General features: G+C 44.2%; 1 protein-coding gene across 1 annotated transcript in view; it reads left to right on the top strand.

Annotated features, from left to right (window-relative positions):
- The first annotated feature begins 2,784 nt into the window (after window positions 1-2,784).
- The window catches only part of CACNA1H (calcium voltage-gated channel subunit alpha1 H), a 446,470-nt gene continuing 424,573 nt past the window's right edge, over window positions 2,785-24,681 (top strand). Inside the window, exon 1 of the mRNA XM_074197130.1 lies at window positions 2,785-3,187. Coding sequence (XP_074053231.1) covers window positions 2,788-3,187 — 400 coding nt within the window. The 5' untranslated portion in view covers window positions 2,785-2,787. The remainder of the gene's footprint in view (window positions 3,188-24,681) is intronic.

A 24,681-nucleotide genomic window follows, 5' to 3' on the forward strand; every position in this document is an offset into this window, starting at 1 on the left:
CTTAGCCCGGGACTTTGCCTATACTTCCTCTGCCTTGGCGATCCCTTTGCGTTCAGCTCCTAAGGAAGGACCAGGAAAATGGTGAGAGTACGCATAGACCAGAAATAGCCGAGAATTGCACTTGCAGATTAAACAAGGGGGGGAGGGGAGAGACAAAGAAGAATGAGGAGGGGGGAGGCAAAAAGCGCTAGAGGCTGTCCTCTTCTACTGTGTGGAGCAACGTCCAGCCCCCGCAGACCGTGGCGCAGGAGAGGGAGCCTCGCTGAATACCTGCATCCCGAGGAATCTCCAGTGGCTGGCTAGGTTTTCCTCCGTCTAACCCCTTGGCCTCCCCTTCAGTCTGATGCCACTATGAGTACGACGACCGCAGGAGGATGTAAACCATCCAGATCTCCCCCAAAATCTAAAGTCCTTCTCCGGATTCTTAAGCTTCTCTAGCCTTCCTTGCGGTTTATCCGCGGCAGTTGATGGGAGTTGGGGGAGAAAGGGGTAGGGCTTAGACGTTTCCTTATCTTTCTTTGCACCCCATCACCCTAGGGCAAGCTTCTGAAACTAAGGAAAGAAGACAAGTGTCTGGGGTCCTAGCCTTCATCTCACAGAAATCATCTCTCCCCCTGGAGATGTAAGTCCGGGGAAGTAGGGGCTTGGATTTACTTCTTAGTTTGGCCCGGTGGGGGGGGGGGGCGATAGAGAGGGGAAAGAACAAGTCGGGGTGCGCGAAAGATAGTGGAACATTCTCATCCCCTACCTCTACCACGGTCAGGAATCCTAGTGAAGGAAAAAAGAAAAAGCTCTCTGCCCCCACTTTTTCAAGGTCTAGGGGGTCAGCTACCCTAGAGGGCGAGGATGGGGGTAGGGTGAAGCAGCCTTCCATCACCTGATCGGACATTTTACATTGCCTCCAATCCCTACCCCGGGGCTCTTGACTCTAGAGCCAGCAGTCTCCTAAAGGGGGTTCTTGTGGGGATTAGGCTGAAGGAAGGGGGATCCTGGAGAGAGAGGAGTGGCGGGGGGGGGGGGGGCAGACAGGTCCAGAAAAAGAAGACAGACGGGGTGGGGGGGAGGCGGAGGAAGACATGGGGAGAGAGCAGGAGAGAGAGCAGGAGAGAGAGCAGTAGAGAGAGCAGGAGAGAGCAAGAGAGACCAGGAGAGACCAGGAGAGATCAGGAGAGATCAGGAGAGACCAGGAGAGACCAGGAGAGACCAAGAGAGACCAAGAGAGACCAGGAGAGAGCAGGAGAGACCAGTAGAGACCAGGAGAGACAGGTAGAGACCAGGAGAGACAGGTAGAGACCAGGAGAGACCAGGAGAGACCAGGAGGGAAGGAAGAGGAGAGGAGAAAAACTAGACCCGGAGTCAGGGATCCAGAAGGGAGAGACGGAGCCAGACCCAGCAGAGACGGGAGAGAGAAAGAGAGGAGACAGAGACAAAGAGGGAGACAGAGAGGGGGCACGGGAGAGAGAGCCAAGCCAGAGAGAGAGGGCCGGCCTGCCGGGGTCACCTGGGCTCCGCCGCCGCCGCCCTGCCGGGGCGCCCCGCGCCGCGCACCCCCGCTCCACTCCCCTGGGTCCCCAGCCCCTCCTCCTTGCCTCCCTCCCTCGGTCCCTCCTCCGGCTGGTAAAGCCGAAGTTTCCTGGGCTGGGCTGGGCTGTGCGGCGCGGCGCGGAGCGGGAGGCTCGGGAGCCGGAGCCGGGAGCCCCCCGCGCCTACGCCCGACCCCCCGGTCCTCGCCCTCGCCCGCTGCCCGAGGCCCGACCCCGGGGGTCCCGAGGCCGCGCGTCCGCCGGCCGCGGGGATCGCGGGGCGGGGGGAGGGCGCGTCCCTCCGGTTGGCGGAGGGGGGTGGGGGCGCGGGAGCGAAGCAGCCGGAGCCCGAGGCGCGGGGACCCGGGGCGCCCGGGGACGGCGCGGCGGCCGGCGAGCGCGCGGGGAGCGGGAGGGGCGCGCGGCCGCGCCGTCAGTCCGCCCGGGGCTGGCCGCCGGCCGCCGGACGTCAGCAAGCTGGAGCGCGGGCGGGCGCCGTCCCGGCTCCCCGGGAAGTGTGTCCGCGCCCCGGGAGCGGCGGGTGAGGCGGCCGTCACGGCTATGCCCGCAGGGAGCCTGCTGGCCGCCGGACCCAGGTGAGGCCTCGGGAGAGGCGCCGGGGCGCTCGGATCGCGGCCCCCGGCTCCCGCCAGCCACCGCACTTTCTGCCCCCCGACCCGCTCCCTTCCAACTTCCCCGAAGCCCGGCTCGGACTCGGGGGGGCGGGGGGCCTTCTCCAGGAGTCCCCTGCTCCCCCCGCTTGTCCGGCGCCCAGCCTGCCGGCGCGGTGGGTGCGGGACGGCGAGCGCCCAGCCTGGGGGAGGGGTGCGGGACCCAGGGGGGGGCGGCGCGGGACCCGGGGGGGGGGGCGCGGGGACCATCTGCTTTAGGAGGAAAGGACAAAGGCGGCGAGGGCGGCCGCGGGCGGGGGGGCGGCCGGCGCGGCACACGCTCCCCAGCCGGCCGGCCGGCTTCCCCCCGGGCCGAGGCTCGCGGGGGTGCCGGGCGCCCCAGGCTCCATTTCCTGCCACCGACCCCCCCGGCTTGTCCTCGGCCCTTGGGAGCCCCCCGCCCCCCACGCTCTGGCCCCAGCCCCTCTCCCCTTTGTCCCTCTCCCTGCCCTCCCCCCCTCCCCCGGCTGTCTGGGGCGGGGCCGGCCCGGGGGGCGGGAGGGGGAGGGGAGAGGGTGGCCGCCCCCCCCCCCCCGCGGTCAGCGCTGCCTTTGTCGCCCCCTCCCCCCTCCCCGCAGGTGCCGCCCGCGATCATGACTGATGGCGAGAGCAGACAGCCCCTGCGGCCGCTGGCTGGCGACGAGGTCCGGGTGCCCATCTCCTCGGCCCGGGCTGCCCAGCCTGGGGGCCAGCGGGAAGAGGAGGAGGAGGATGCGGCCGGCGGAGGCGAGTCCCTGCAAGGCAGCGTGGCCTCGGGGGACCCGGAGCCCGAGCCGGAGCCGGAGCCGGAGCCCGAGCCGGAGCCCGAACCCGAGCCGGAGCCGGAGCCGGAGCCGGAGCCCGAGCCCGAGCCCGAGCCCGAGCCGGAGCCCGAGCTGGGGGCCGCCGCCGAGGAAGAGCAAGTCCCCTACCCGGCTCTGGCCGCCACCGTCTTCTTCTGCCTCAAGCAGACTTCGCGGCCGCGGAGCTGGTGCCTCAGACTGGTCTGTAACCCATATCCTTCCCTAAGAGTCCTGCTGGGCCGCTGCTCCCCAAAGAGGGGCGCCCCGGCGCCCCGCACCCCAGAGGGGAGAGGCCAGGGGGGCTGCCCCGCCTTCCCCCACCCGCCCCACCTTGCCTTGTCTGAACCCCAAGATTCCTGGGAGGCACCCAAGGGTCTGGGGAGCCGCCTGGGACCCGGAGCGATGGTTTATGTCCCTCTCAGGGAAGGTGGCCCGGGGCCCGGGGAGCCCACCTGCCGGGGGAGCTTGGGGAAACTTGCTGTTGGCCAGTGACTGGGGGCGACTGGAGGCACTCATTCACACCGGGCTGCCTCTCAGCATCCCTAGATCGTTAGAGACCTTGGCTCCTGGAACACTGCTGGAGAAGCCCGGTGCCTTGGTGTCCCTCTGTGTGCAGAAGCGATCTGCCTGTCGGGGCTTTTATAGCTCGATTCTGTGGGGAAGGAACTTCAGAGGCATACTCTTAACATGATCTTAGACTTCAAAGAGACTTAGGCTAGCCAAGTAGGAAAAGGAGGCTTCTCTCCACTTCACACCTCTCTCTTATCAGGAAACTGGGACTATTTGTGTTTTGTTCTAGAGGGCTAGAGGGCGAAGGAAAAGATAGTGGTTCATCCTTACCGGATCAGGAGTCAGTGAAATGAGACTTCTTGAATAGTTATTTACCTGGATGTCTGCAAAGTTCTTAGAGAGAAGGAGAAGGAGGAGAAAGACTAAATCTCAAATTGGGAGGTGGGGGGCTGGGGGGAGGCAGCGGGAAGAAGCATTATTTAAGAGTACAAAGGGATGTAGAACACCGACTGGCATAAACATGTAACTGTTTTCTAAGGGAAATTTGCATGTTTCATTTTTGCAGCAAGGCTGACTGATGGATGGATGGACTTGGCTGTGAACCTGTTGTGGTCCAAATTGGAAATGTTTAGATATAAGTCCTACTTCAGATGAGAGGGGAGGACAAGTCTCTTACTTCCCTTTCCCATCTTCTCAGCCGATTTTCACTCCACCAAAGAGAAATGTGTTCTTCTTTCTCGGAGTTGTGACAAGTAGAAAATTGAATTTCAGAGAAAATGAGAGAAATAGAATTATCTGTCATTATGTCCAGGGAATCTTAAAAAATCAAGAGCTTTCCCAAACTCTGGCAATTTATTGGTTAATTTACTGGTATTATGTAGAAGGGGAACGAGGAAGGGACTGGATGAAGACACGGAGATTATGAACATCAGCTTGCTCTATTATACACCTTGTGGGTTCCCTGGGCAATGAGTAGCAGTTGCCAGGCTGAGTGGATATTCCCAGTATCAGTTCAGTCACCCCCACCCCCACTTTTGCAGCCTTGCATTTCTGAGGCCTGGGTTTATTCAGGCAGCTGTGCCATCATGGTTGCTAGGGGCGTTGGACATCTCTCGGTTTTTAGTTTGCACAGAGTTGGAGTGATTTGGTGTTGAGAGCAGCAAGGCAGAGGTGAAAAAGCCATCCATGTTTTCCACACTAACTTTTCCTTGTCAAAGTTAAAAAGTAAAGAAGAAGTAAGGATGAACAATGTTTGTTTACATTTTCCTGACCTTGTGTGTTTTGCTATATAAATCTTATATATAGATGAGGAATCTGAACTCTAAAAAAGTACAAAAACTGATTTTTTTCTTCTTTAAACTCTAAACTCTGGGTGAGTTGGATTCCCCTGGATCTTTCCAAACCAGGCTATCAAGACTGAGGAGGATGAACCTTAAGGATTGGGAAAAGGGGTTAATCTGTCGTGCCAAGTAATAAAGACACTGGGCAATAGATTTATTTATTTTTTGCTTGCATCCTAGGAGTTACAAGTTTCTAAAGGTTGTGTTGAGTTTGTGTAATAGGTCTCTGTGAAGGAGACTTTGCAACCACTCCCTCTACCCCTACCCCTGTCCCCCAGAAATATACACATACCATTTTGTTTGTAATATAGACCTTCTTTGATGGGTGAATGCTTCCCATTAGGCTTTCATTGGAAGGGGAAATGGTCTGATTGATAGTGTTTGAGAATTAAGGGATAAAAGGCTCTAGGATCCTAAATCCAATAGATAAATCTATTATTTGGAATGAGCCCTTCAGTTGGTGGAATGAGATCAGGACCAGCCTTCAAAAAATGTCTCTGTCCCATTTTTTTTTTATTTGAAGGTATTTGTAAAGAAAAAAATAAACTGATCATAGGACTAGCTTGTGTCCTGGAGTTTCTCTCTTCCTCTCTCTTTCTCTTGACAGTCCAAGTTTCTGGCAGTTCTTTTTGTATGTGTGGGTTTGTTTTGTTTGTTCAGTTACGTCAATCTTTGCATCTGAATTTTAGTTTTCTGAAAGCTAGCCAGAGGAAAAACATAGTTTAGGGATTGAGTTAGAGATTTCTAGCTCTAGTTTTTGGTTGTTGTTGTTTTTTAATATAAGAAATGGAAAAATAGGAAAGGATATTTCCTTGTGCTATGCTGGGAAGGAAAGAGGGAAGGAAGGAAGGAGAAAGGGAAAAAGAAGGAAGGAAGGAGGGAAGGAAATAAAGAGGGAGGGAAAAGAAGGAAGACAGAAAGGAAGAAAAGAAATAAAGAAGGGAAGGAGGAAAGAAAGGCAAGAAAGAGGGACGTAAAAAATAAAGAGAGAGGAAAGGGAAGAGGAAGAAAGGAAGGGGGAAAGAAGGAAGGGAAGGAGGAAAGGAAAAAGTAAAGAAATAAAAGGATTTGGTGGAAGAAAGGGAGAGAAAGGAAAGAAAAGAAGAGAGGGTAGGGAGAGAAGAAGGAAGGGAGAAAGGAAAGAAGGGAGAGAGTAAAAGGAAGAGAGAGAGGAAGGAAGGGAGAAAAAGGAGAATTGAAAGGAGACATAATTTATCTCTGGAATTATCCAGATGTCCAGCTCACGAAAGCTCCCTTTGTGTCTTGAAAGGTGAATTCCAATCTGAATAGATTTCACTTGCCTCTTTATTGAAGAGGAAGAAACTATGGGAGTTTGAGGAAAGATAGAATACCTTGGAAAGTATTTCTGCAGAAAATAGAATACCTTGGAAAGTATTTCTGCAGAAAACAAGGACACTGCACTTTACCACAAAGAGATTTTGACCATAAGGTTCTGGATAGGAATAGGGTCAGACATAGTGACTGAAAAAATTATGAAGGTAGGAGTTCTATCACTGGAGTAATGAAGTTTCATCTTTAGGTTCAGTTTTTCCTTCAACACTAGACATCAGTGATCTGGCTTTTATGGTTTTTGACAAAGGTCTTCTTAAAAGACCAGTAGGGACAACAAAGAACCAGAGTCTAAACTCAATCCTATTTTGATTTTCCATATTGACAGTTTGGTCATTCTGGGAATGAAAATGGACATGAGCTTATCTGAAGGCTTGAAGGAGTATGAACTTTTTCCATCACTTCAAGAGTTATATTTACCCTTTTATGTGTTTTCACTTGTTCAATCTGGTACAAATCTTAAAGGACAATCCCAGTTCTTCCCACCCCTTTTTGCAATCAATACTACCCCCCCCTTCCATACACACCCTTCTTCCCCAATACAACTTTACTTCTTGAAATTTGAACTACTTCTGCTCATAGGGCTAACTTTGTAAAATCACCTCAAAACAGAGATCTATTTTATGTTTCAACCTCCTAAAATTCTGGATCAGCCTAACTGGAAAAATATAACTTCCTCTAAGGGGAGTACTAATTTATTTTGGTTTTGTATCCGGACTCAACTAGCAACAGTGCTGGGCACATGGTAGGCATTTAATGCTTATTGAATGAATGAATGAATGAATGAATGAATGAATGACTTTTTAATGGATATCAGCCATTTCATTTGTAGGCTTTGGCCTCCAACAGATGAAAGTTACAAGTATGAAGGTTTAAGTACAGAGGTTAAGGGGGGGGGGAATCTAAAAAAAGCATTTGTGGATCTGACAGGTGTAGGAAAGATCAGTTTACTGCAAAGGACTCTAGATCAGATTGGGTTCTAATGTATACAGTAAGAGATTCCCTTGTAAATTCTTGGTACTGGGGCAAAAAAAAAAACAGACAATGCACAGGCTTGAGAATTTTCACAAGAATGATTGTGTGTGTAGTTCAGTTTTACTGGTCATTTGGGATAGTCGAACTGAATAAGATTTAAGGAAACTTTGATCACTTTCTAGATAGCTATTAATGGGAAACAATACTGTCTTTGGAATCTTGGTTGGGCATATTGTGGGAGTGGAGGGAAGGAATCAGATAGCAGAAAGATAGAGTCATGATAATCCAGTTTGTTTCTTCAGTTTACAAGTTGTAAACCAACTGTACAAATGGAGATGGCCAAAATAGCAACTGGCCCAGGATTGGGGACTGTCTCTGGATTCAACAAGACAGACTGTGTCAAAATGTCACATCTAGCAAGCTTACAGCCTGTTCATGGATATGGGTAGTGTTTTGAATGAAGAAAGGGTCGATATTTAAATAATTCCATAACTTTTCACACTCTGTTTCAGGAGGGAAGGCATTCTCTAGGAGATGGTGTGGCAACAAAGAACTGTAGTTATTTCAAGTGTGCCTGTCAGTTTAAATAAAATCCAGTGCAAAGAAGCTTCCGGGTGGGGGGGGTATCCTTATTGATTTACTTTTTCTTTTTAAAAATATAATTGCGATAGAACTTTTTTGGTGAGTACTGTTGCTCCTACACAGACCTATTTATAGAGGGAGGTGGGTGGGATTTTGTGTACTGTAGCCTGTCAGGCTGGGTTATGTGAGCTCGATGGTGGCTCAAGTTTGCCATGTCTGTGTTTTGCAAAGAATGCAGTCAGGGACAGTTCTGCATGAAGGAAAGACTCTTATTAAAGGTAGATTTCATTTCTGGTGATGTCACAGGCAGAGAGGATGCTTGAGCCCTGGAGGCAATCCATGCCAGTAATCCTCATTGGATTGTGGTCCCAGACAAGCCAGCAGAGGGGGTGGATGAGGGTGCTTGTGATCTTCAGGTAGAGGACAGCCTGGATGATAAGTAGGAGTCTATCCACCTGCAATAATGATGAGAAAAAAAGGGGTTGGGCCTGTCACTAGGAAGTGATCTAAGGAACAGAACTTTCTTAGAACCAAAGAATTCTATTTTAAATCAAAAAGGTACATCCTGAAGAAGAGTGCACATGCTGGATTTTGTCATATAAGCACCCTGGTGAAGCAAGAGATTTGAACACTTAGTGTAACTAGCAATTAAATCTATTTTAATGTGTTAGTTCATCCATAGAGAAACACTAAGCTTTAGTCCTGACTCTATTTCTATGCTGAGGCTTTACTCTAATCTTGATCCTAACCATCATAATAACTCACATTTAGACAGCACCTTAAGGATTACAGAGAACAATAGTATAGTTGTGAGGAAAACATTTTGTAAATCCTGGCTAACCTTTACCCTAATCTTAAACCAAACCTGTATCCTGACTTTAATTCTAAGCCTAATGCCATGCAGTTTCTTCCAGAAGTCAACAAGAGGCCTTGTGAGAAGGGTTCAAGTATCTCCATAGCAAGCAAATGTGATTATCTAACAATCAAACCTTATTCAACAGGACTATTAAAGTTTCAGTCTCACTTTGCCTTTTCCATATGATTAAGATTCAATTAAAATTCTGAATGTGGGGCTCCACATAGTTTAACTTCTTATCTCATTCTTTCATTCATTCATTCATTCATTCATTCATCCTCTTGGCAAATATGTATTAAGCATATATTGTTTGCAGTATAGTGCCAGGCACTGGAGATGGAGAGACAAAAATGAAACATTCCGTGTCCCAGTAAGTAGATAACAAGAGCTGTCCAGCAATGGGACAAACTGTTTTGAGGAGGAGTCAGATCCTCATCCAAAAAAGGCTTCCCGAGGATGACTACAGGGTGGGAATGTCATAATAGGAATTCATACTTCAGGTTGGTATTAGATTAAATGATGAGTGTGTTCCGTTTTTCTGTTGGGTATTATCACAATTCAAAGAGAAACTTTCATAATGAAAATTGTTTCTACAGTCTGACTAGAGTATTGGCACTGAAAGTGATGCCACCTCATTATAGGGAAGTCTGTGAACTCCAGCCCCAAATTCTGCTTAACCTGAGTTCAGGATGGGCTATGTCAGTGAATAGTGAATAATTGTAGCAAGAAGCTATAGATTTAGAATGAATAAACTGTAGAAAAGTACTTATTGGTATTTTTCATTGACATCAGTCCAGGAGTTTCTTTGTTTTTTGTCCCATTTCTTGTTGAAGAGGGCTAATGCTAATATCCTACAGATGTATTCTAACTTGAATGAGGGGTGTAGTTGGATTGGACTCTGATGTGAGCAGTAGATTCCCACCTGTCAAGAAAGGGATAATCTGTAAATTCCCTTCTAACTCTAAAGTTCCAGCTCTAAAAATTAGCTTAAAAAATAAGGCTAAGGAAAGCCAAACCCAGAAAGAATCTAGAGATCTTCTAGTCCAGTCCTCACATTTTACTGAAAAGGAAACTGAAGCACAAAGAAGGGACATAATTGGCCCAACATCACGCGACTAATCAGTGACAGAGCTGCAACCTGAATTTTGACTTAGTCATCACTGAGGCTTGATGATAATCTAAAAGGGGTATTGGAAAATTGAGTCCTAATTTAAGTCAATAGGAATTGGACTAGGTTACCACTTGCGATTACTTCCAACTTGAAGATCTTATGACTCAAAACCCTGGACTTAGGACTTAGAGCACTGGGGGGTTTAAAGATTTAAAGGGGGGGGGCTAAAGAATCCCTCTGGTAATTACTGATTATGGCACCTTTGTCATTTATTTCACCTTACTTTGTCTCAGTTTCCTCATCTTTAAAATGAAAGATTCACTAGATGGTATCTAATGTTCTTTCCAGCTTAAAATCTTGAAGAAAATCCCAGGAGAAGTACCTGCTCTTTGAAGAAGATGCTGTAGGTCTCCTGGTGATTCCCCTCTCCCAGGGGCTCAAAAGGAGCTCAGTCTAGGTGGGTGGCTAGGTGACGCAGTGGATAGAGCACTGGTCTTGGAGTCAGGAGTGCCCGAGTTCAAATCCGGCCTCAGATACTATTACCTAGCCGTGAGGCCTTGGGCAAGCCACTTAACCCCATTGCCTTCCAAAAACAAGGAGCTCAGTTTTGTAGCCATCCTTCCTCCTGAGACCTGTAGCAGCACCCTCAATGAGAAGCAAAGGGGAACTGAGTCTAATGATTTGTTCCTCTTTATTTCCTCTGACAAGAAAAAAAAGAAAGGGAGTTTTTGTTCATCTGTTGCTCCAAAAGCATAGACTATTATCTTTATTTTGTCTAAGCTTTATCTACCATCATAAGCAAGGGGAAGAGGCTTGTGCTGGCCAAAACTTCTGGTAAATTTGTATGCAGTTGCTGAAAATGCCAGTCTCTTGATCAAATTCATCTTTGTATCATAAGGGTACAGGGGAGTAATCAGCTTTAGAGAAGGAGGAAAGCAGGACTAGTCTTACATGAAAGAAGAGAATGGTTCTCTACTCCAACCTGACTTAAGGAACTTTTCTCAGTATTATCTCCAATGATGACTGAAATTCTATCTTTAACAATTTAGATTTTCTCTTAAAATGGTGCCCTCTCTAGGTTCCCCTTTATTTTATTGAGCTTTTTTAATTTTACTTTTATTCCTGAATATAGCCTTTCCCCCATCCCTCATCCAGTCAGGAAGCCCCTGCAAAAGAAGCTCAGGGGAGCAGTCCAGAACCTGGAGTTAGGAATACCTGAGTTCAAGCTCAGGCTCCAACACCTACTACCTTTGTGAGCCTGGGCAAGTCATTTAACCTTGGTTTACTTGTTTCCTCATCTGTCAAATGAGGAAAATAATAGCATCTTTCTCCCAAGGTTGTTATGAGGATCAAATAGAATGATATTTGTACAGCACTTAGCACAGCGTCTGAGACATAGTAAGTACTATATAAATATTAGCTATTATTAACATTTTTAATGTTGTAACAAGGAATAAAAAGAGAAAAGAAACAATTCAGCAAAACCATCCAAAGGTTCCCCTCAGGAGCCCCTGGCTCACAGACGCTTATGAAACACTTCCCCAAGTGACCCAGTGATTTTGTTAACAAGAAAGTGAGAATGTGAACAGCACCCCTTGTTTTCTGTTGAAATAGGACTAGCCCATAACAGTATTTGATTAGGAGACAGGGTCTGCTGTATGAATATTTTATATTAAAATGAAAATTTGTGAGGGGGAAAAAAAGTTAAGTCAAATACTTTGGGGATGGATTTGTGTCTTAGAACCTCTCCTTATTGAAAGGGTGTGCCTAAAAGAGCAGAGACACTGGAAGTGGGGTTAGGGAAGGAGAGTTCAGAATGGGTCTAGGAGAGTGAGGTGACTCAAAGGCATTTCCTGTGAGAAAAAGGTTTTTGAAACTGTTTTAGCCCGAGTAAGAAAAGACAGAAGGATTTGGAACCCTGAGCATCACAGTATAGTAGAAATCATTCTGGATTTGGAACCAGAGGACCTGGCTCTGTGACTTTGGGAAAATCATCTCCCTTGAGACTCAGTTCCTCATTTGTAAACTATGGGGGTGTGGTGGGGGAAGGGATGATTCCAATCCCATATTAATGATTCTGTTGCATTCAAATATCTGAAGAGTCTTGGCACAGAGGAAAATTTTACTCTTTGGGGCTTCAGACTGTGAGGGAGGGTGGAGAACTGGGATCCAATGGATGGGCATCCTAGATAGTTTTGGTTCTCTGGAAGAGATCAATGGTTAGGGGAGTTTCCTGACTTTTAGTGGTCTATCCAACAGTTGGACAGACCACTGCATGAAGACAGTGTGCTCCTTGTCATTGGAAATATTCAAATAGAAGTCAGATGATCACCTGTTAGGCATAGTGTGGAGGGAACTCCTGGACTGTTTGTGCCTTTGGGCTAGATGACCACTGAGAACCTTTAAGCTCTAAGATCCTACTCCTAGAATCAATTTTCTTGTAATTCTAAAGATCCCTATATCCACTTATTCCTATGCATCTCTATGATTTTAGTCTATGGTTGGCAGCCCTTTGAAAGGAAGCAGTATGCCAAATTATGGACCACTCACTTTTTTGGCATCTAGGATCCATTTGGAAATGGTGAGAAAGGAAATTACTGATGGCATCAGGAGTTGGGATCCCAGACCACTTGCCTTGAATCCTAAGAACATTTGGATGTGGGGATGAGCCTGCTGACTTATGAATCAGGAAAGGCTAAGCTCTTGCTGACTAAACTGTGAATGGGATGGGAGTCTAAGTCAGCTGCTGAATCCTCCTGACAGCGGGTGGGGGGGGATCATTGTTGTGGCACCTGTTCTTTGTGCCAAGAAACTTGACCTGTATGTTACAGGTTGCCAACCCCTATCTCAAGGAAGTTCTCTTATCTGAACACATGTAGGTGATTTGTTCTGTCTGGTAAGCTCCTGTCCAGAACTGCTTTTTGCTTGTCTGTGTGTGGTCAGGGCTAAAGATTGACCCAACTAAATTCTGCCTTAGGGTAGGAGAGAATTCCATTCCATTCTGTTCCTTTCAGTTCATTCTTTCATTCATTCAAAAACAATCACAACAACAAGAAGAAGAAATCAGGTTAGCCATGAATGTTTTAGGCACCAAGGGAAGTGGTCAAGCTAAGTCCATTTTCCTGCTTTCTTGAAGTTTATAGTTTCATGGGATGATTAGCCACAAGCTCCTATGATAATGTTGTTGTTGCTGTTGTTGGTTCAATTGTTTTTTTCAGTCATAGTCAATTCTTTGTGACCCCATTTGAAGTTTTCTTGGCAAAGATCCTGGAGTGGTTTGACATTTTCTTCTCCAGCTCATTTTACAGATAAGATACTGAGGCCAATAGAGTTTTAATTTGACCAGGGTCATATAATTAGTGACTGAGACCAAATTTATCATTTGGTTTTTGCAAGGCAATGGGGTTAAGTGATTTGTACAAGGTCGCTTTGCTTAGTAATTATTGTGCCTGAGGTCAAATTTGAACTCAGGTCCTCCTGACTCCAGAGCTGGTACTCCATCCTCTATACCACCTTAACTGCCCCTGAGACTAGATTTAGACTCAGAAACATGTCTTTCTGATTCCAGGTCCAGCAACGTTCTATCCATCATGTCACCTAACTGCCCTAAATTTGTTGTTCAAAAGTGTCTGACTTTTTGTGACCCCATTTTTGGCAACGATATTGGAATGGTTTAACATTTCCTTGTCCAATTTATAATGAAAATTCATGGAACTGTAAAAGTATATTAGAAAGGTCGAAGACAAAGTTAGGTAATTACTCACATTCTGCTTCTCTGCTTCTTGGAGGAAATGTGGATTAGCTGTAAATCCAGTATTTGGAGTCTGAAGACCCTAGGTTAGCTGTGTGACCTTGGGTAAGTTTCCTCCCTTTCTCCAGTCCTTCCTTTGTAAAGTGGATAGGTTGGGTTTAATGCCTTCTAATTATCTTTCTACTCTAACATTCTGTGATTCTACAATGTGGAATAGGGGTGTGTGTGTGTTTCTGTGTTTGTGTGTGTGTGTGTGTGTGTGTTTGTGTGTGTGTTTGTATGTGTGTGTGTGTAGAGTGAATAGGGAAGGAAATATATTCTTGAATTGTGCTTCTTCTTGAAGTTGCTTTGATTCCTGAATTTGGCTACATATTGTATTATGAGACTTTGGAGATATAACCAGACTTCGGAAGTATAGACATATTTTCATCTACTGAGAACAACAATCAGGTCCAAAAGCTGTTTTTGAACAAATGATTTTTAGCCTTGCTGTATAGTCAATAAATAACTTCTCTTCAATGATGGGGAAGAACATGAGAGGCAGTGACCAGAGGAGGGAAATTGTTCATCCTCCCTGTTTCGGGGACATTTCTCTTTCAAGTGCAAATCTTTCCTGAACCCTCAGTCTTTATCTGTGCTCTGTTCTCTGGAGATAGAGGAGAACATTTGGGTCCTTGCCTTTAACTAGTTTCCCTGGAAGCTTGCCTTCAATTTGTCCCAGCAGAATTACTTCTAAATTCTAGGGCAGAGGCTCTCAAACTTTTGGACTCAGAACCTCCTATTCTCTAAAAAAAAAATTATTTTGGACTCAAAAAATTTTATTTGAGTTATAGATATCATTATTTACTGTATTACAAATGAAAACTAATGATTTTCAAAACATATAAGTAATTTAAAGAGTAATAATAAATCCATTACATGTTAGCATAAATAACCTATTTTTTGAAAACTATTTTTCAAAACAAAGAAAGGGAAAAGAGTAGCACTGTTGTACATATTTTTACCAATCTCTTTAATATCTGGCTTAACAGAAGTCAACTGAATCCTTTTATCTGCTTCTGTATTCAATCCATATTGTTTTAGTTAAAATAGATGAAGAAATTGGGCCTCACATACATTTATGTGTACGTTCCTGGTACATATAGGCAAATAATGTCTCAGCAGTATTATGAATATAGTTTTTACCTCTTGGATCGCCTGAAAGTGTCCCTGGGCTAGTCACACTTTGAGAACCACTAAAGTAGGGGGTTTTGTTGCAAGTTTTGATAACATAGTCATGTCCTTTGGCCATTTCCTTTTGGGAATGTAATTCAAGGTGTTTAGCTTCTGAGATGCTGGTAGGGAGTTCCTGGAAGGACTGTCTGGAAAAGGGATTTAAGTCTAGTTGACCCAGGACAAAGACACTGGGGCAATGTCTTAAAGGTTTGGAATTCTCCAATTATTTTAAGGCCTTGAGGTTAGTGAGGCTTAAGAATGGATTCCTTAAAATAATTAAAGCATGATTTGCCTCTCTTGATGGACTGGCTTTTGGATTTTCACCTCTTAAGAAGAATCTTTATACTCATCTACTGTTTTGTATTCTGGCTCTCTAGAGGCAAAATCTGGTGTGAAAATGCAAAAAAAGCAAAACAGCAAAAAAAAGTGCTTTCCTTTTTTCTGATAAACTCCTTTAAACTTCAGAAATATTAGACACATTCATTAATGACTCAGGAAGATTCTAGAACTGTTACTGCCCTTCAGGGTCAAAGCACATACACACACACACACACACACACACACACACACACACACACACACAAACAAATGCTTTTCATTCAGAAAACTTAGTAATTTTTATGCTTTAGACTCTTAGAAGTGTGGAATTCCAGATAGGAAAGATCCTTATAAGCCACATAATCCAATCATTTCCTTATGTTTCTTCTGAATTATTTCTTCAAATGTCATTCAGTATTCTTCTTAAATACCTCCAGTGACAGCAATTAGTCTATTTTATTTTTGGACTGTTGTTTGATTGGGACAGCTAGGTGGTACAATGGATATAACATTCTGAGTCAAGAGTAAGGTAGATTCATTTTCCTATATTCGAATCTGATCAGATACTTTACAAGCTGTGTTTCCCTGGACAAGTCCCTTAATCAGGTTTACCTCAATTTCCTTATCTGTAAGATGAACTGGAGAAGGAAATGACAAACCACTCTAGTATCTTTGCCAAAAAAAAACTCTAATGAGGTCATGAAGAATTGAACATAACTGAATACTGAACAACAGAATTGTTAGATATGAGGGGAATTGCATTATTTCTAACTCTCTTTTTACCATACGATATCCTGGAAGTCATGGTATCATGAAATGGTATGGTGGAAAGAGGCTCTTGGAATCAGAGGGCTCTGAGTTCAAATTCCTCTTCTGATTCTTACTATCCCAGTGAACCTCCTTAATCCTTCATTTTCCAGATTTGGAATTCTCCCTTCTGGTCTCCACACCATAGTTGACTTCTGAAAGGCTTTTAGATCATACCTCTTTTGGTTTTTTTAGGATTTTTGCAAAGCAAATGGGGTTAAGTGGCTTGCCCAAGGCCACACAACTAGGTAATTATTAAGTGTCTGAGGTCAGAGTTGAACTCAGGTACTCCTGACTCCAGGGCTGGTGCTCTATCCACTGCGCCACCTAGCCACCCCTAGATCATAGCTCTTGATCTGGGAAAAAACCTTCAGACTGAAAGATGCTCATCCTCCTCCGAGTCAATAGTCTTCAGTGGGTCAACCAGCATTTATTAATCACCTGCTATATACCAGGAATGTTTGCTGGGCACTGGAGACTCAAAGAAAGGGGACAAAAAATTGCCCACACATAAGGCTCTCATAGTCTAATGCAGGAAACAATGTGTAAACACTCACATGCAAACAATTCATACAAGATGAACTGGAAATAATCTAAAGAGGGAAAAGACTAGAATTAAGGGGGTTTGAGAAAGCTTTTCTTGTAGAAAGTAAGGCTAGCTGTGACTTTAAGAAAGTCAGGAATTAGGGATGAAGAGGGAGATCATGCAGGCAAGGGATGCTGCAAGTGAAAATGGCAGGAGATGGTGAATCTTGTGCAAGAAAGAACAGAGTACTTGATGGGATTGGGATGTAAGATAAAAGAATAGAAATTGGCAGGGAGAGCACAGCGTGTTTGTATATATGAGACAGAGAAAGGGAGAGGGGGGGCAGGTTCTAAAGGGTTTTTAAATGTCAGAGGATTTTATATATGATTATGGTAATGTTGGCGAGCCATTGGAATTTATTGAGAAGGGGCAGGAGGGTAACATGGTCAGATCTGTGCTTTAGGAAGATTATTCTGACAGCCCAGTTGAGGACTGTAGTGTTTATGCCATCACAATTCATTTCTTAGCTAAACACCCCAGATTCCTTTAATCAATATTTCCTACCTTAACATTTCCCATCCTGGTCTCCCTTCACTGCATGCCCTCAATGTTCTTTCTAAACTGTGGGGGTCAGAATGAAACAAATTATTCAATATGTACTGAGGGGTTCAGGACAGAGGACCACAGAACTCCCACCTCCCTTTTTCTGAGCTTAGTGCTTCTACTGACTTTGAAACTGTTAGTAGAAAGACCTTTTTTTCCCCATGAAAAGCCTGGTGACTCTACTTCTCCCATTCTATACATGTGCAGTTGTGTTTTGGGCCTTGTATTAGATTGTGCATTCATTGCTATTACATTTCAAAGTGGATGTTAGATAATAAGGTCAATCAGGACCGAGCCAGCTGTTGGGGAGCATATAACAAAGAACAAGCAGCTGCTCTCCCCAAGACAAAATTCCAGAATGCAGAAGAAATCATTGACAATTAAGAAACCAGGTCAGAATTGACTAGAAAAAGCAAAGAGGAAATGCTTTCTGATTTTTTTTTCATCTTATATTCACTCAGAACCTTCAGTACTACAATATCTTGTTGAAGGACTGGTATCTCTTTGAATATAAGTACAAAACCTCCTTTATTGATAATAGTCACATGATGAAGTTTGTTTCCATAATTCCTTACACGGACAAAAAAGAACAGTGCATGTATCATGATACATGAAGAAATTGAGCCATGAAAAAGACTGAGTCGGCTGCAGGGCTGACTTCATGGAAACTTCCTGACCAAGCATGGGGTCATCGCTCAGCAGCCAATAAATCTAACCATCTCATTTTACAGTGGAATAAACCAAGGCCTAGAGAACTGCATTGATAAGCCTGAATTCAGTTAGGTAGTAAATGGCAGAGCTGAGATTCACACCCAGATCTCCTGAGGCCAAATTCATTGCTCTTACAATCACACTGGCAAGAGACTATTTCAGATGAGGGCTTGGCATGGACAAAGGGAAAGACAACAGAGAGGACAGAATAAGAACATGGGATGGGAAGTAGGTCAATTTGATAGGGACATAGTGAAGGGGAATGGTGAGAGCTAAGGCTGAAAGAATCCTATGGAGTTAGACTAGGGTGGGCTTTGAAAGGCAGGCACTTCTATTTTACTCAATAGGTAATGGAGAATTTGTCAGAGATTTTTGATTTGCTAAAAGAGTGGTTTATCAGGGAACTTAATCAGATAGTATATCCAAGATGGAATGGAAGGGTATGGAGAGATGACTGAATGACCCAGGCAGTTGTGAAGAGTGCTGCCAGCTTCTCCCTTTGGCATGGAGAAAACTGAGATTTCTCCAAGGTTCCCACCTGTTTTCTAACACCTCAGGGAAAAAGTGGTCTTCAGTTACTAGGATTCTTGGATTTGGTCCCAATTGCCTGCTGGACCCTGGCAATTTCATGGTATTTCTCCCATGTAAATACACTGAGGAAGCAGCTGTGGGCAAAGACTCAACTCCTGCCTTATAGAAGAATACCTGGCATTGGTTGAGCTTTCACAAAGGGTTTTGATTAACAACCACATCAATGGCATGGGATGTGAGTTCACCTTACACTTGTGGTCTCATAAGTTCCCCTTTCCTCTTTATAGATGTTTATCCCAGGCCCCAGAGGATGGGTTATTTATGATGCTGAATCTTTCCAACACCTAATGCTGATGGCCAGAGAAAGAAATCTCAAGTAAAAGGCGAGGAAGGCTGAGTTCCTATTAGTTATAGATGTCAAATTGAAATCTCTCCTGTCAAATGGGCAAAGTTTATAAACTTGGACTTTGGCCCAATTCCTTACACATCTGCTCCAGGCCCAGGACAGGGGAGAAGGAAGAGAGGGCTGCAGGGACTGGTCAGGACAGAGGAAAATTCATTGTTATAGCCCTTCCCTTTCTTGATTTTCAGTCCCTAAGATGACCAGTTTAGCATATCAGAAGCAGGAAGGCAGGGATGTCTATGGTTCATGGAAGTATACATTTAAATCTAGAAGGACCTTAGACTTCAACTAGTCCAATTCCATCGATTTGAATAAAATAATAATATTGATGATAATACTATCACAGTACTATATATATATATATATATATATATATATATACATATATATATATATATATATCTTTGATTCTAAGGATAACCCTGTTGTTGTTGGCCACTCTGTCATTTCAGTGGGTTTTCTTGGCAAAGATACTGGAATGGTTTGCCTTTTCCTTCTCCAGTTCATTTTACAGATGAGAAAACTGAGATAAACAGAGTTAACTTACCCTAGCAGTGCCTGAGGTTGGATTTGAACTCAAGTCCCAGGCCCTACCACCACCACCACTGCCACCATCACCACCATCATCATCACCACCACCACCACCACTACCAGTAGCACTACCACTACTACCACTACTACCACTGTTATTACCAATTATTCCTCAAGAGCTTGCCCAACTCCAAGGAACTAATCAACAAGTTTGCTGCACCTTTCCTGGGTGACCAACACTGTGCAGGACCGAGTATGGAGGATAAGAGAAGGAGACCCAGTCTCCCCTCTAGTTTAATGTATTAATGTGTAACCAATTGATCAAAAATGACTCTGGGTTCTCCCGAGTTCAGAGACTTTCATTGATTGCCCAAGGGGAACCAATATTCTAAACCAGAGATCTCCAGCTCAAGCTTTTGTTTGCTCTAAGGAGAGCACACTCATCTATTTGCATTTCTGCTATCTAAATCTCTGTTTCTCTTCATAAAGACATGTGTACCCAATTATACATCCATCTGAACAAATAATAGCCAGCATTTATAAAGGGCTTTACCATTTGCCAAGTGCTTTGCATACATAATTCTCATTTGAGCCTCACAACAAGGCCAGAGAGGTAGATGCAACAGGTTTTACTCCCTGCCTTTACAGATGAGGGACTGATTCTCTGATCTGTATCCTTGATCACAGAGATAAGTGGCAGAGATGGGCTTTGAACCTGAGACTTCTTCTGGAGTGGAGATTCAACATTCTATCAAGTACACCAGGCTACCTTGTCCAGGACTTCACAATAGAACTCAGAGTTGCTAGTCACTGGAAGCAGTGGTCATAGGTTAGAGATCCCTTTTGTAAGCTGTTCTCATGCCTCTAGACCCACACATAGAGACAACAGAGAAGAAAAAAGATGTGAAGTGTTTGCATCACACAAAAGCTTAGCTCCATCAATGGACAACTATTTAGTAAGTACCATATAGGTGCCAGGCATTCTGAGAGGTTCTGGGGATGATGGTTTTTGTCCTTTGTTCTAGAAGAAGACCATGCCATCAGGGAAGTGATGCCATGAGAAGCAAGTCAATTGGATTTGAGTAAGGGAGGTGCTAAGTCACCAGTCTCACTTTCTACTCTGGAGCCATCTGAGTCCAGTGGTCAGGTATGAATCAGGACAATTAGAGATGGCCCCAAATGAGAGGCAATTAAGTGAAGTGACTTGCTCAAGGTTACATAGGTAGGAGGTATCAAGGGTTGAGGTCAAATTTGAACTCAAGACCTTCTGACTCCAGCCTGGTGCTCTATCCATTTTAGCATCCAGGGATACAGAAAAAAAATGACAGCAACAACCAAAAAGAAATAACCCCTGCCCTCAGGGAGCTTACTTTCTTTCCTTGTGCAGATTTTCTCTCTGATTTACTGGTGTGCTTATTTTGTTGATACACTCACAAAGTGGAAGCCAGAAACAGTTTCTCCTTCCCATTTATCTCCTGGTACTTCATTAGAGCAAATACGGAACTTGGAGGCTTCTCTTGATCATTCTAGCCTTCACAGATCACTCCATCTTTGAATTCTTATAGCACTAATTATTTGAATTATACACTGCAGTTTATTGTTTTTTGTTTATTTTGTGTTTTGAGATGGGGGAGGGAATCCAGAATTGAGATTTTATAAGTATAGAAAATTAAGTCTCTGAGTAGGAACTTACTTACTAGTGCAGACCAGGCACTCCTCTTTTGTTCAAAGTTTCTGATACTTTCCTGGAGCCAACTGAGGGTCCTAAGGTTCTTCGTGTCTGGAATACCCTCACTACTTATGTCCACTTCCTGGTTTCCTTCAAGTTCCGGTTAAATTCTCATCTTCTCTGAGAAGCCTTTCCCCATGCCCCTCAATTCTAGGTTTTCCCTCTGCTAATTATTTCCTACTTTTTTTTTCTACTACTTTTTTTTTAAGGTTTTTGCAAGGCAAATGGGGTTGAGTGGCTTGCCCAAGGCCACACAGCTAGGTAATTATTAAGTGTCTGAGACCAGATTTGAACCCAGGTACTCCTGACTCCAAGGCCGGTGCTTTATCTACTACGCCACCTAGCCGCTCCTGCTGATTATTTCCAATAATTATTTTCATGTTTTTCTTCTCCATTAGACCCCAAGTTCCTTGAGATTGTCTTTTATACGTCTTTGTATCCCCAGCACTTAACACATTGCCTAGGACATAGCAAGGACCTAAAATGTTTAATGACTGGCACTGGTAGTTTATGTCAAAGATTTGACTTGAACCCAGGTCTTCTTGACTCCAAGGCTATCTCTCTATCTCCTATATACACATTAGGTCTTCATTAAGCAATGTATTGTTCTCTAGAGAAAAAGAAGGAAAAGAATAAGCATTTACATAGCATGCTTTACAAAGACTTTTTCATTCAATCCTCACAACCCAGGGAAGTAGGTGCTTCCATTTTACATTTGAAGAAACTGAGTGTTACACAGTAAGTGTTTAAGAATGTACTTGAACTTAGGTCTTGCTGACTCTGGGTCTAGTGTTTTCTCCACTCTGCCCATCCAGTTGCTTTATAGTTAGTCTTTGAGTTTTGTTTCTAGCCAGACTTTGAACTCCCTAAAGACAGATTGATGCATCTTGGAACACATATAATTTTCTAAAGAAACTGTCAAAATCTTTCATTTTTAATTCTTCCATTTTACAGAGGAGAAGATTGAGACCTGGTAAAGGGGAAGGAACTTGTCCATAGTCTCTCCATAGTAGAGGGCGGGAATTAATTCTAAGAGTTCTTGACTATTCATCCCACTGCTCATCCCCCTTCATCATAGTCTTTTCTGTCATCCCATGGACACTAATACAGATCTGATAACATAGCAGCTATTTCGAACATGCATGTTGAAAGACAAGTTGGCAAAAGTTGAGTGCCTTTTCCATTCCCTCCTCAAGTGGTCGTCTACCCATGGCATGGTGCAAAGCTGTTTTAATGGATGTGGCCCCTCCCAGTACTCTGGAAATGCCACTTGTTGATTTTGTTAAAAAGATAACCACCAAATGTGACCAGATTCCCCTACAGTTTTGTTCTTCAGTGTTTCTGAAAAATCAGAGCTTGCATCTTGTCCAACATCCTCATTTTACACATAAGGATAATATTAAGTCACATTTTATTTGACACTCTGGGAGGCTTTGGTACTTTGGGAGTGCTTTCCTCCAAATAACCCTGTGAGGGAGGCAATGTTGGCCTAGACTTGTGATTTCAACATGGTAGGGAACACTTGGTGTGGAAATATTCCTTCCAATATGCATTTTGGCAATGGGACTATAGCTTCTAGTCTTAGAGCAGGGATTCTTAACTTGGATTCCTTGTCAATCTATAGATTTCAGGGCTTTTGAACTTGGATAGGAAAAAATATCTTTATTCTAATATAACTGACTTTCCTATGAATTTTATTTCGTGCAATTTTGAGGAGTCTATAAGTTTCAACAGATTGTCAACAGGGTCCATGATATACACAAGAAGACTAAGAACTCTTGGCTTCAAGGGTTTTTCTTTTTTGTTTGTTTTTGTTTTTGGGGGGGGTTGCAAGGAAAATGGGGTTAAGTGGCTCGCCCAAGGCCACACAGCTAGGTAATTATTAAGTGTCTGAGACCAGATTTGAACCCAGGTACTCCTGACTCCAAGGCCGGTGCTTTATCCACTATGCCACCTAGCTGTCCCAAGGGTTTTTCATTATATCAGTAGTTGAACTTGAATTTACATCTTCCTAATTTCCAGGTCATCATTTGGTCTATTGATGCCTTGCTGGTAAGGCAGTGACACACTAGGTGTTTCTACACAAGAAGTTTCCTACAATTCCAGGCCAAATATTTCCTTCCTTCCTTCCTTCCTTCCTTCCTTCCTTCCTTCCTTCCTTCCTTCCCTTCCTTCCTTCCTCTTTCCCTCCCTCCCTCCCTCTCCCTCACATTCATACACACATGCACATACAAATACACACATACCACACACAAATACATATATCTATACACACACACATACACACACACATTTTTTTAAACAAAAAAGTATTCCCCAAGAGTAGAAATTGAGAGTTAGTGACAGAGCCAGGAGGAGACTCAAATATTTTTCCCTTGGAGTATTGGAAAGGTAGGGTCATGGCAAGTGGGAGTGTTAATTGTCAAATACTATATGACTGTCTCATAACTCCTGGATTCTGAGGAGAAAGGGAAAAGGAATTCTGATCTAATTAATATGAAATTGTGGTAATGGGGAAAAGAACATAGGGAAGTCTATTTTAAAGGGTTTGCTGCATGGACTGAACTTTGCCTTTCAGAAAGTCATCTGGGAAGGAATGTGTCAAGTTTCCTGATTTTCTTTTGCCACTATAGCCAGCCTGTTAAACATTCTCTGGATGAATTTAAACCAGGCCTTCTATCTCCAGTGCTTCAAGAAAGACCAAACCCTGCCTGCAAGTGTTCAAGGTCATGCAAGAAATATGTTACCTTTATTTAGACAGATGTTGGGAGAGAGCTCTAGTCCAGATTTTTCAGTGGATTTTGAAGGTAACAGCTGGCTTTTCTGCCAATCCTTTGATCCTGCCTTGAGAACACCCTATGGGTTGGAGGAAGAGAACAGCCATCCTTTTCACATGTAAGCTGCTACTTAACTTGGTGGCACTAAAGGGGAATTATTCCCTCCTCTTGCCAGTGAATACTTGTAATAAAACTCAATCCAGCTTAAAATGAAATAGGACAAAATTCAATTTCCAAGCTAGGGATCAAAGTCTATTGGACTAAACAAAGAAGGACTGGAAGTGAAATGGATGTGTTATCTTGAACTTCTGGTATGACTTACGGAATGGATCCTGCTCATCCATAAAAAGATACCAGAAGCCTTTCTTGATATTTGCTTTCCCAGAAAAAGTTTTGATAAGATGCAGTCAGAAGAGTCTACTTTTTCTTTTTTTAGTTCATAATTATTTGACCCTCAATATTTTTCAGAGGCATTGTGTCATTTTGGGCAAGGTCCTGCAAACTTGGGGGCAGATGTGTCAAGTGAGAGGGAAGAACTCAGAATGTTCTGACAAGGACAGCAGCCATTGACCTTGAGACCAGATCCTAAAAAGTCAAATGCCCTTGGATGAGCTCTGGCAGCTTGACAACAAGGACAGATCTTGGAGGATTTGGGGCCTCACTTAATAAATGATTGCTGAATGAATTCAGTTTAGAGGGGAACCCACACAGAAGAAAGGAAGCACATGAGTAGTCACAAAGAGAGAGCCATGAGGGAACACCTGCCCAACCACAGTTGCTCTCCTGTACTCTGGTGATCCTCTGCCTCCCTCCCTCCTTCCTTTCCCTTCCTCTCCTTTTCCTTCTTCTCCTAACACTGCCATCACTGCACAAGAATGGTAATAAAAGTCAGAAGGCCATTTTGCATCTCTCCCAGCATCTTCATGTTATGAAGATCAAAGTGTTAACACAACCGGAAAAAACAATACAGTTGAACTGTAATTCCTTGAAAGTTCTGTTTCTCTGAGCTCATATATACTGACTGAAGGACTATCTAGGGTGGGCTAGTGCCATCTTCAGGACTATTGACCATGGTTGCT

Source organism: Macrotis lagotis, chromosome 8, assembly GCF_037893015.1.
Source record: "Macrotis lagotis isolate mMagLag1 chromosome 8, bilby.v1.9.chrom.fasta, whole genome shotgun sequence".
In the NCBI taxonomy this organism is placed as follows: domain Eukaryota; kingdom Metazoa; phylum Chordata; class Mammalia; order Peramelemorphia; family Peramelidae; genus Macrotis; species Macrotis lagotis.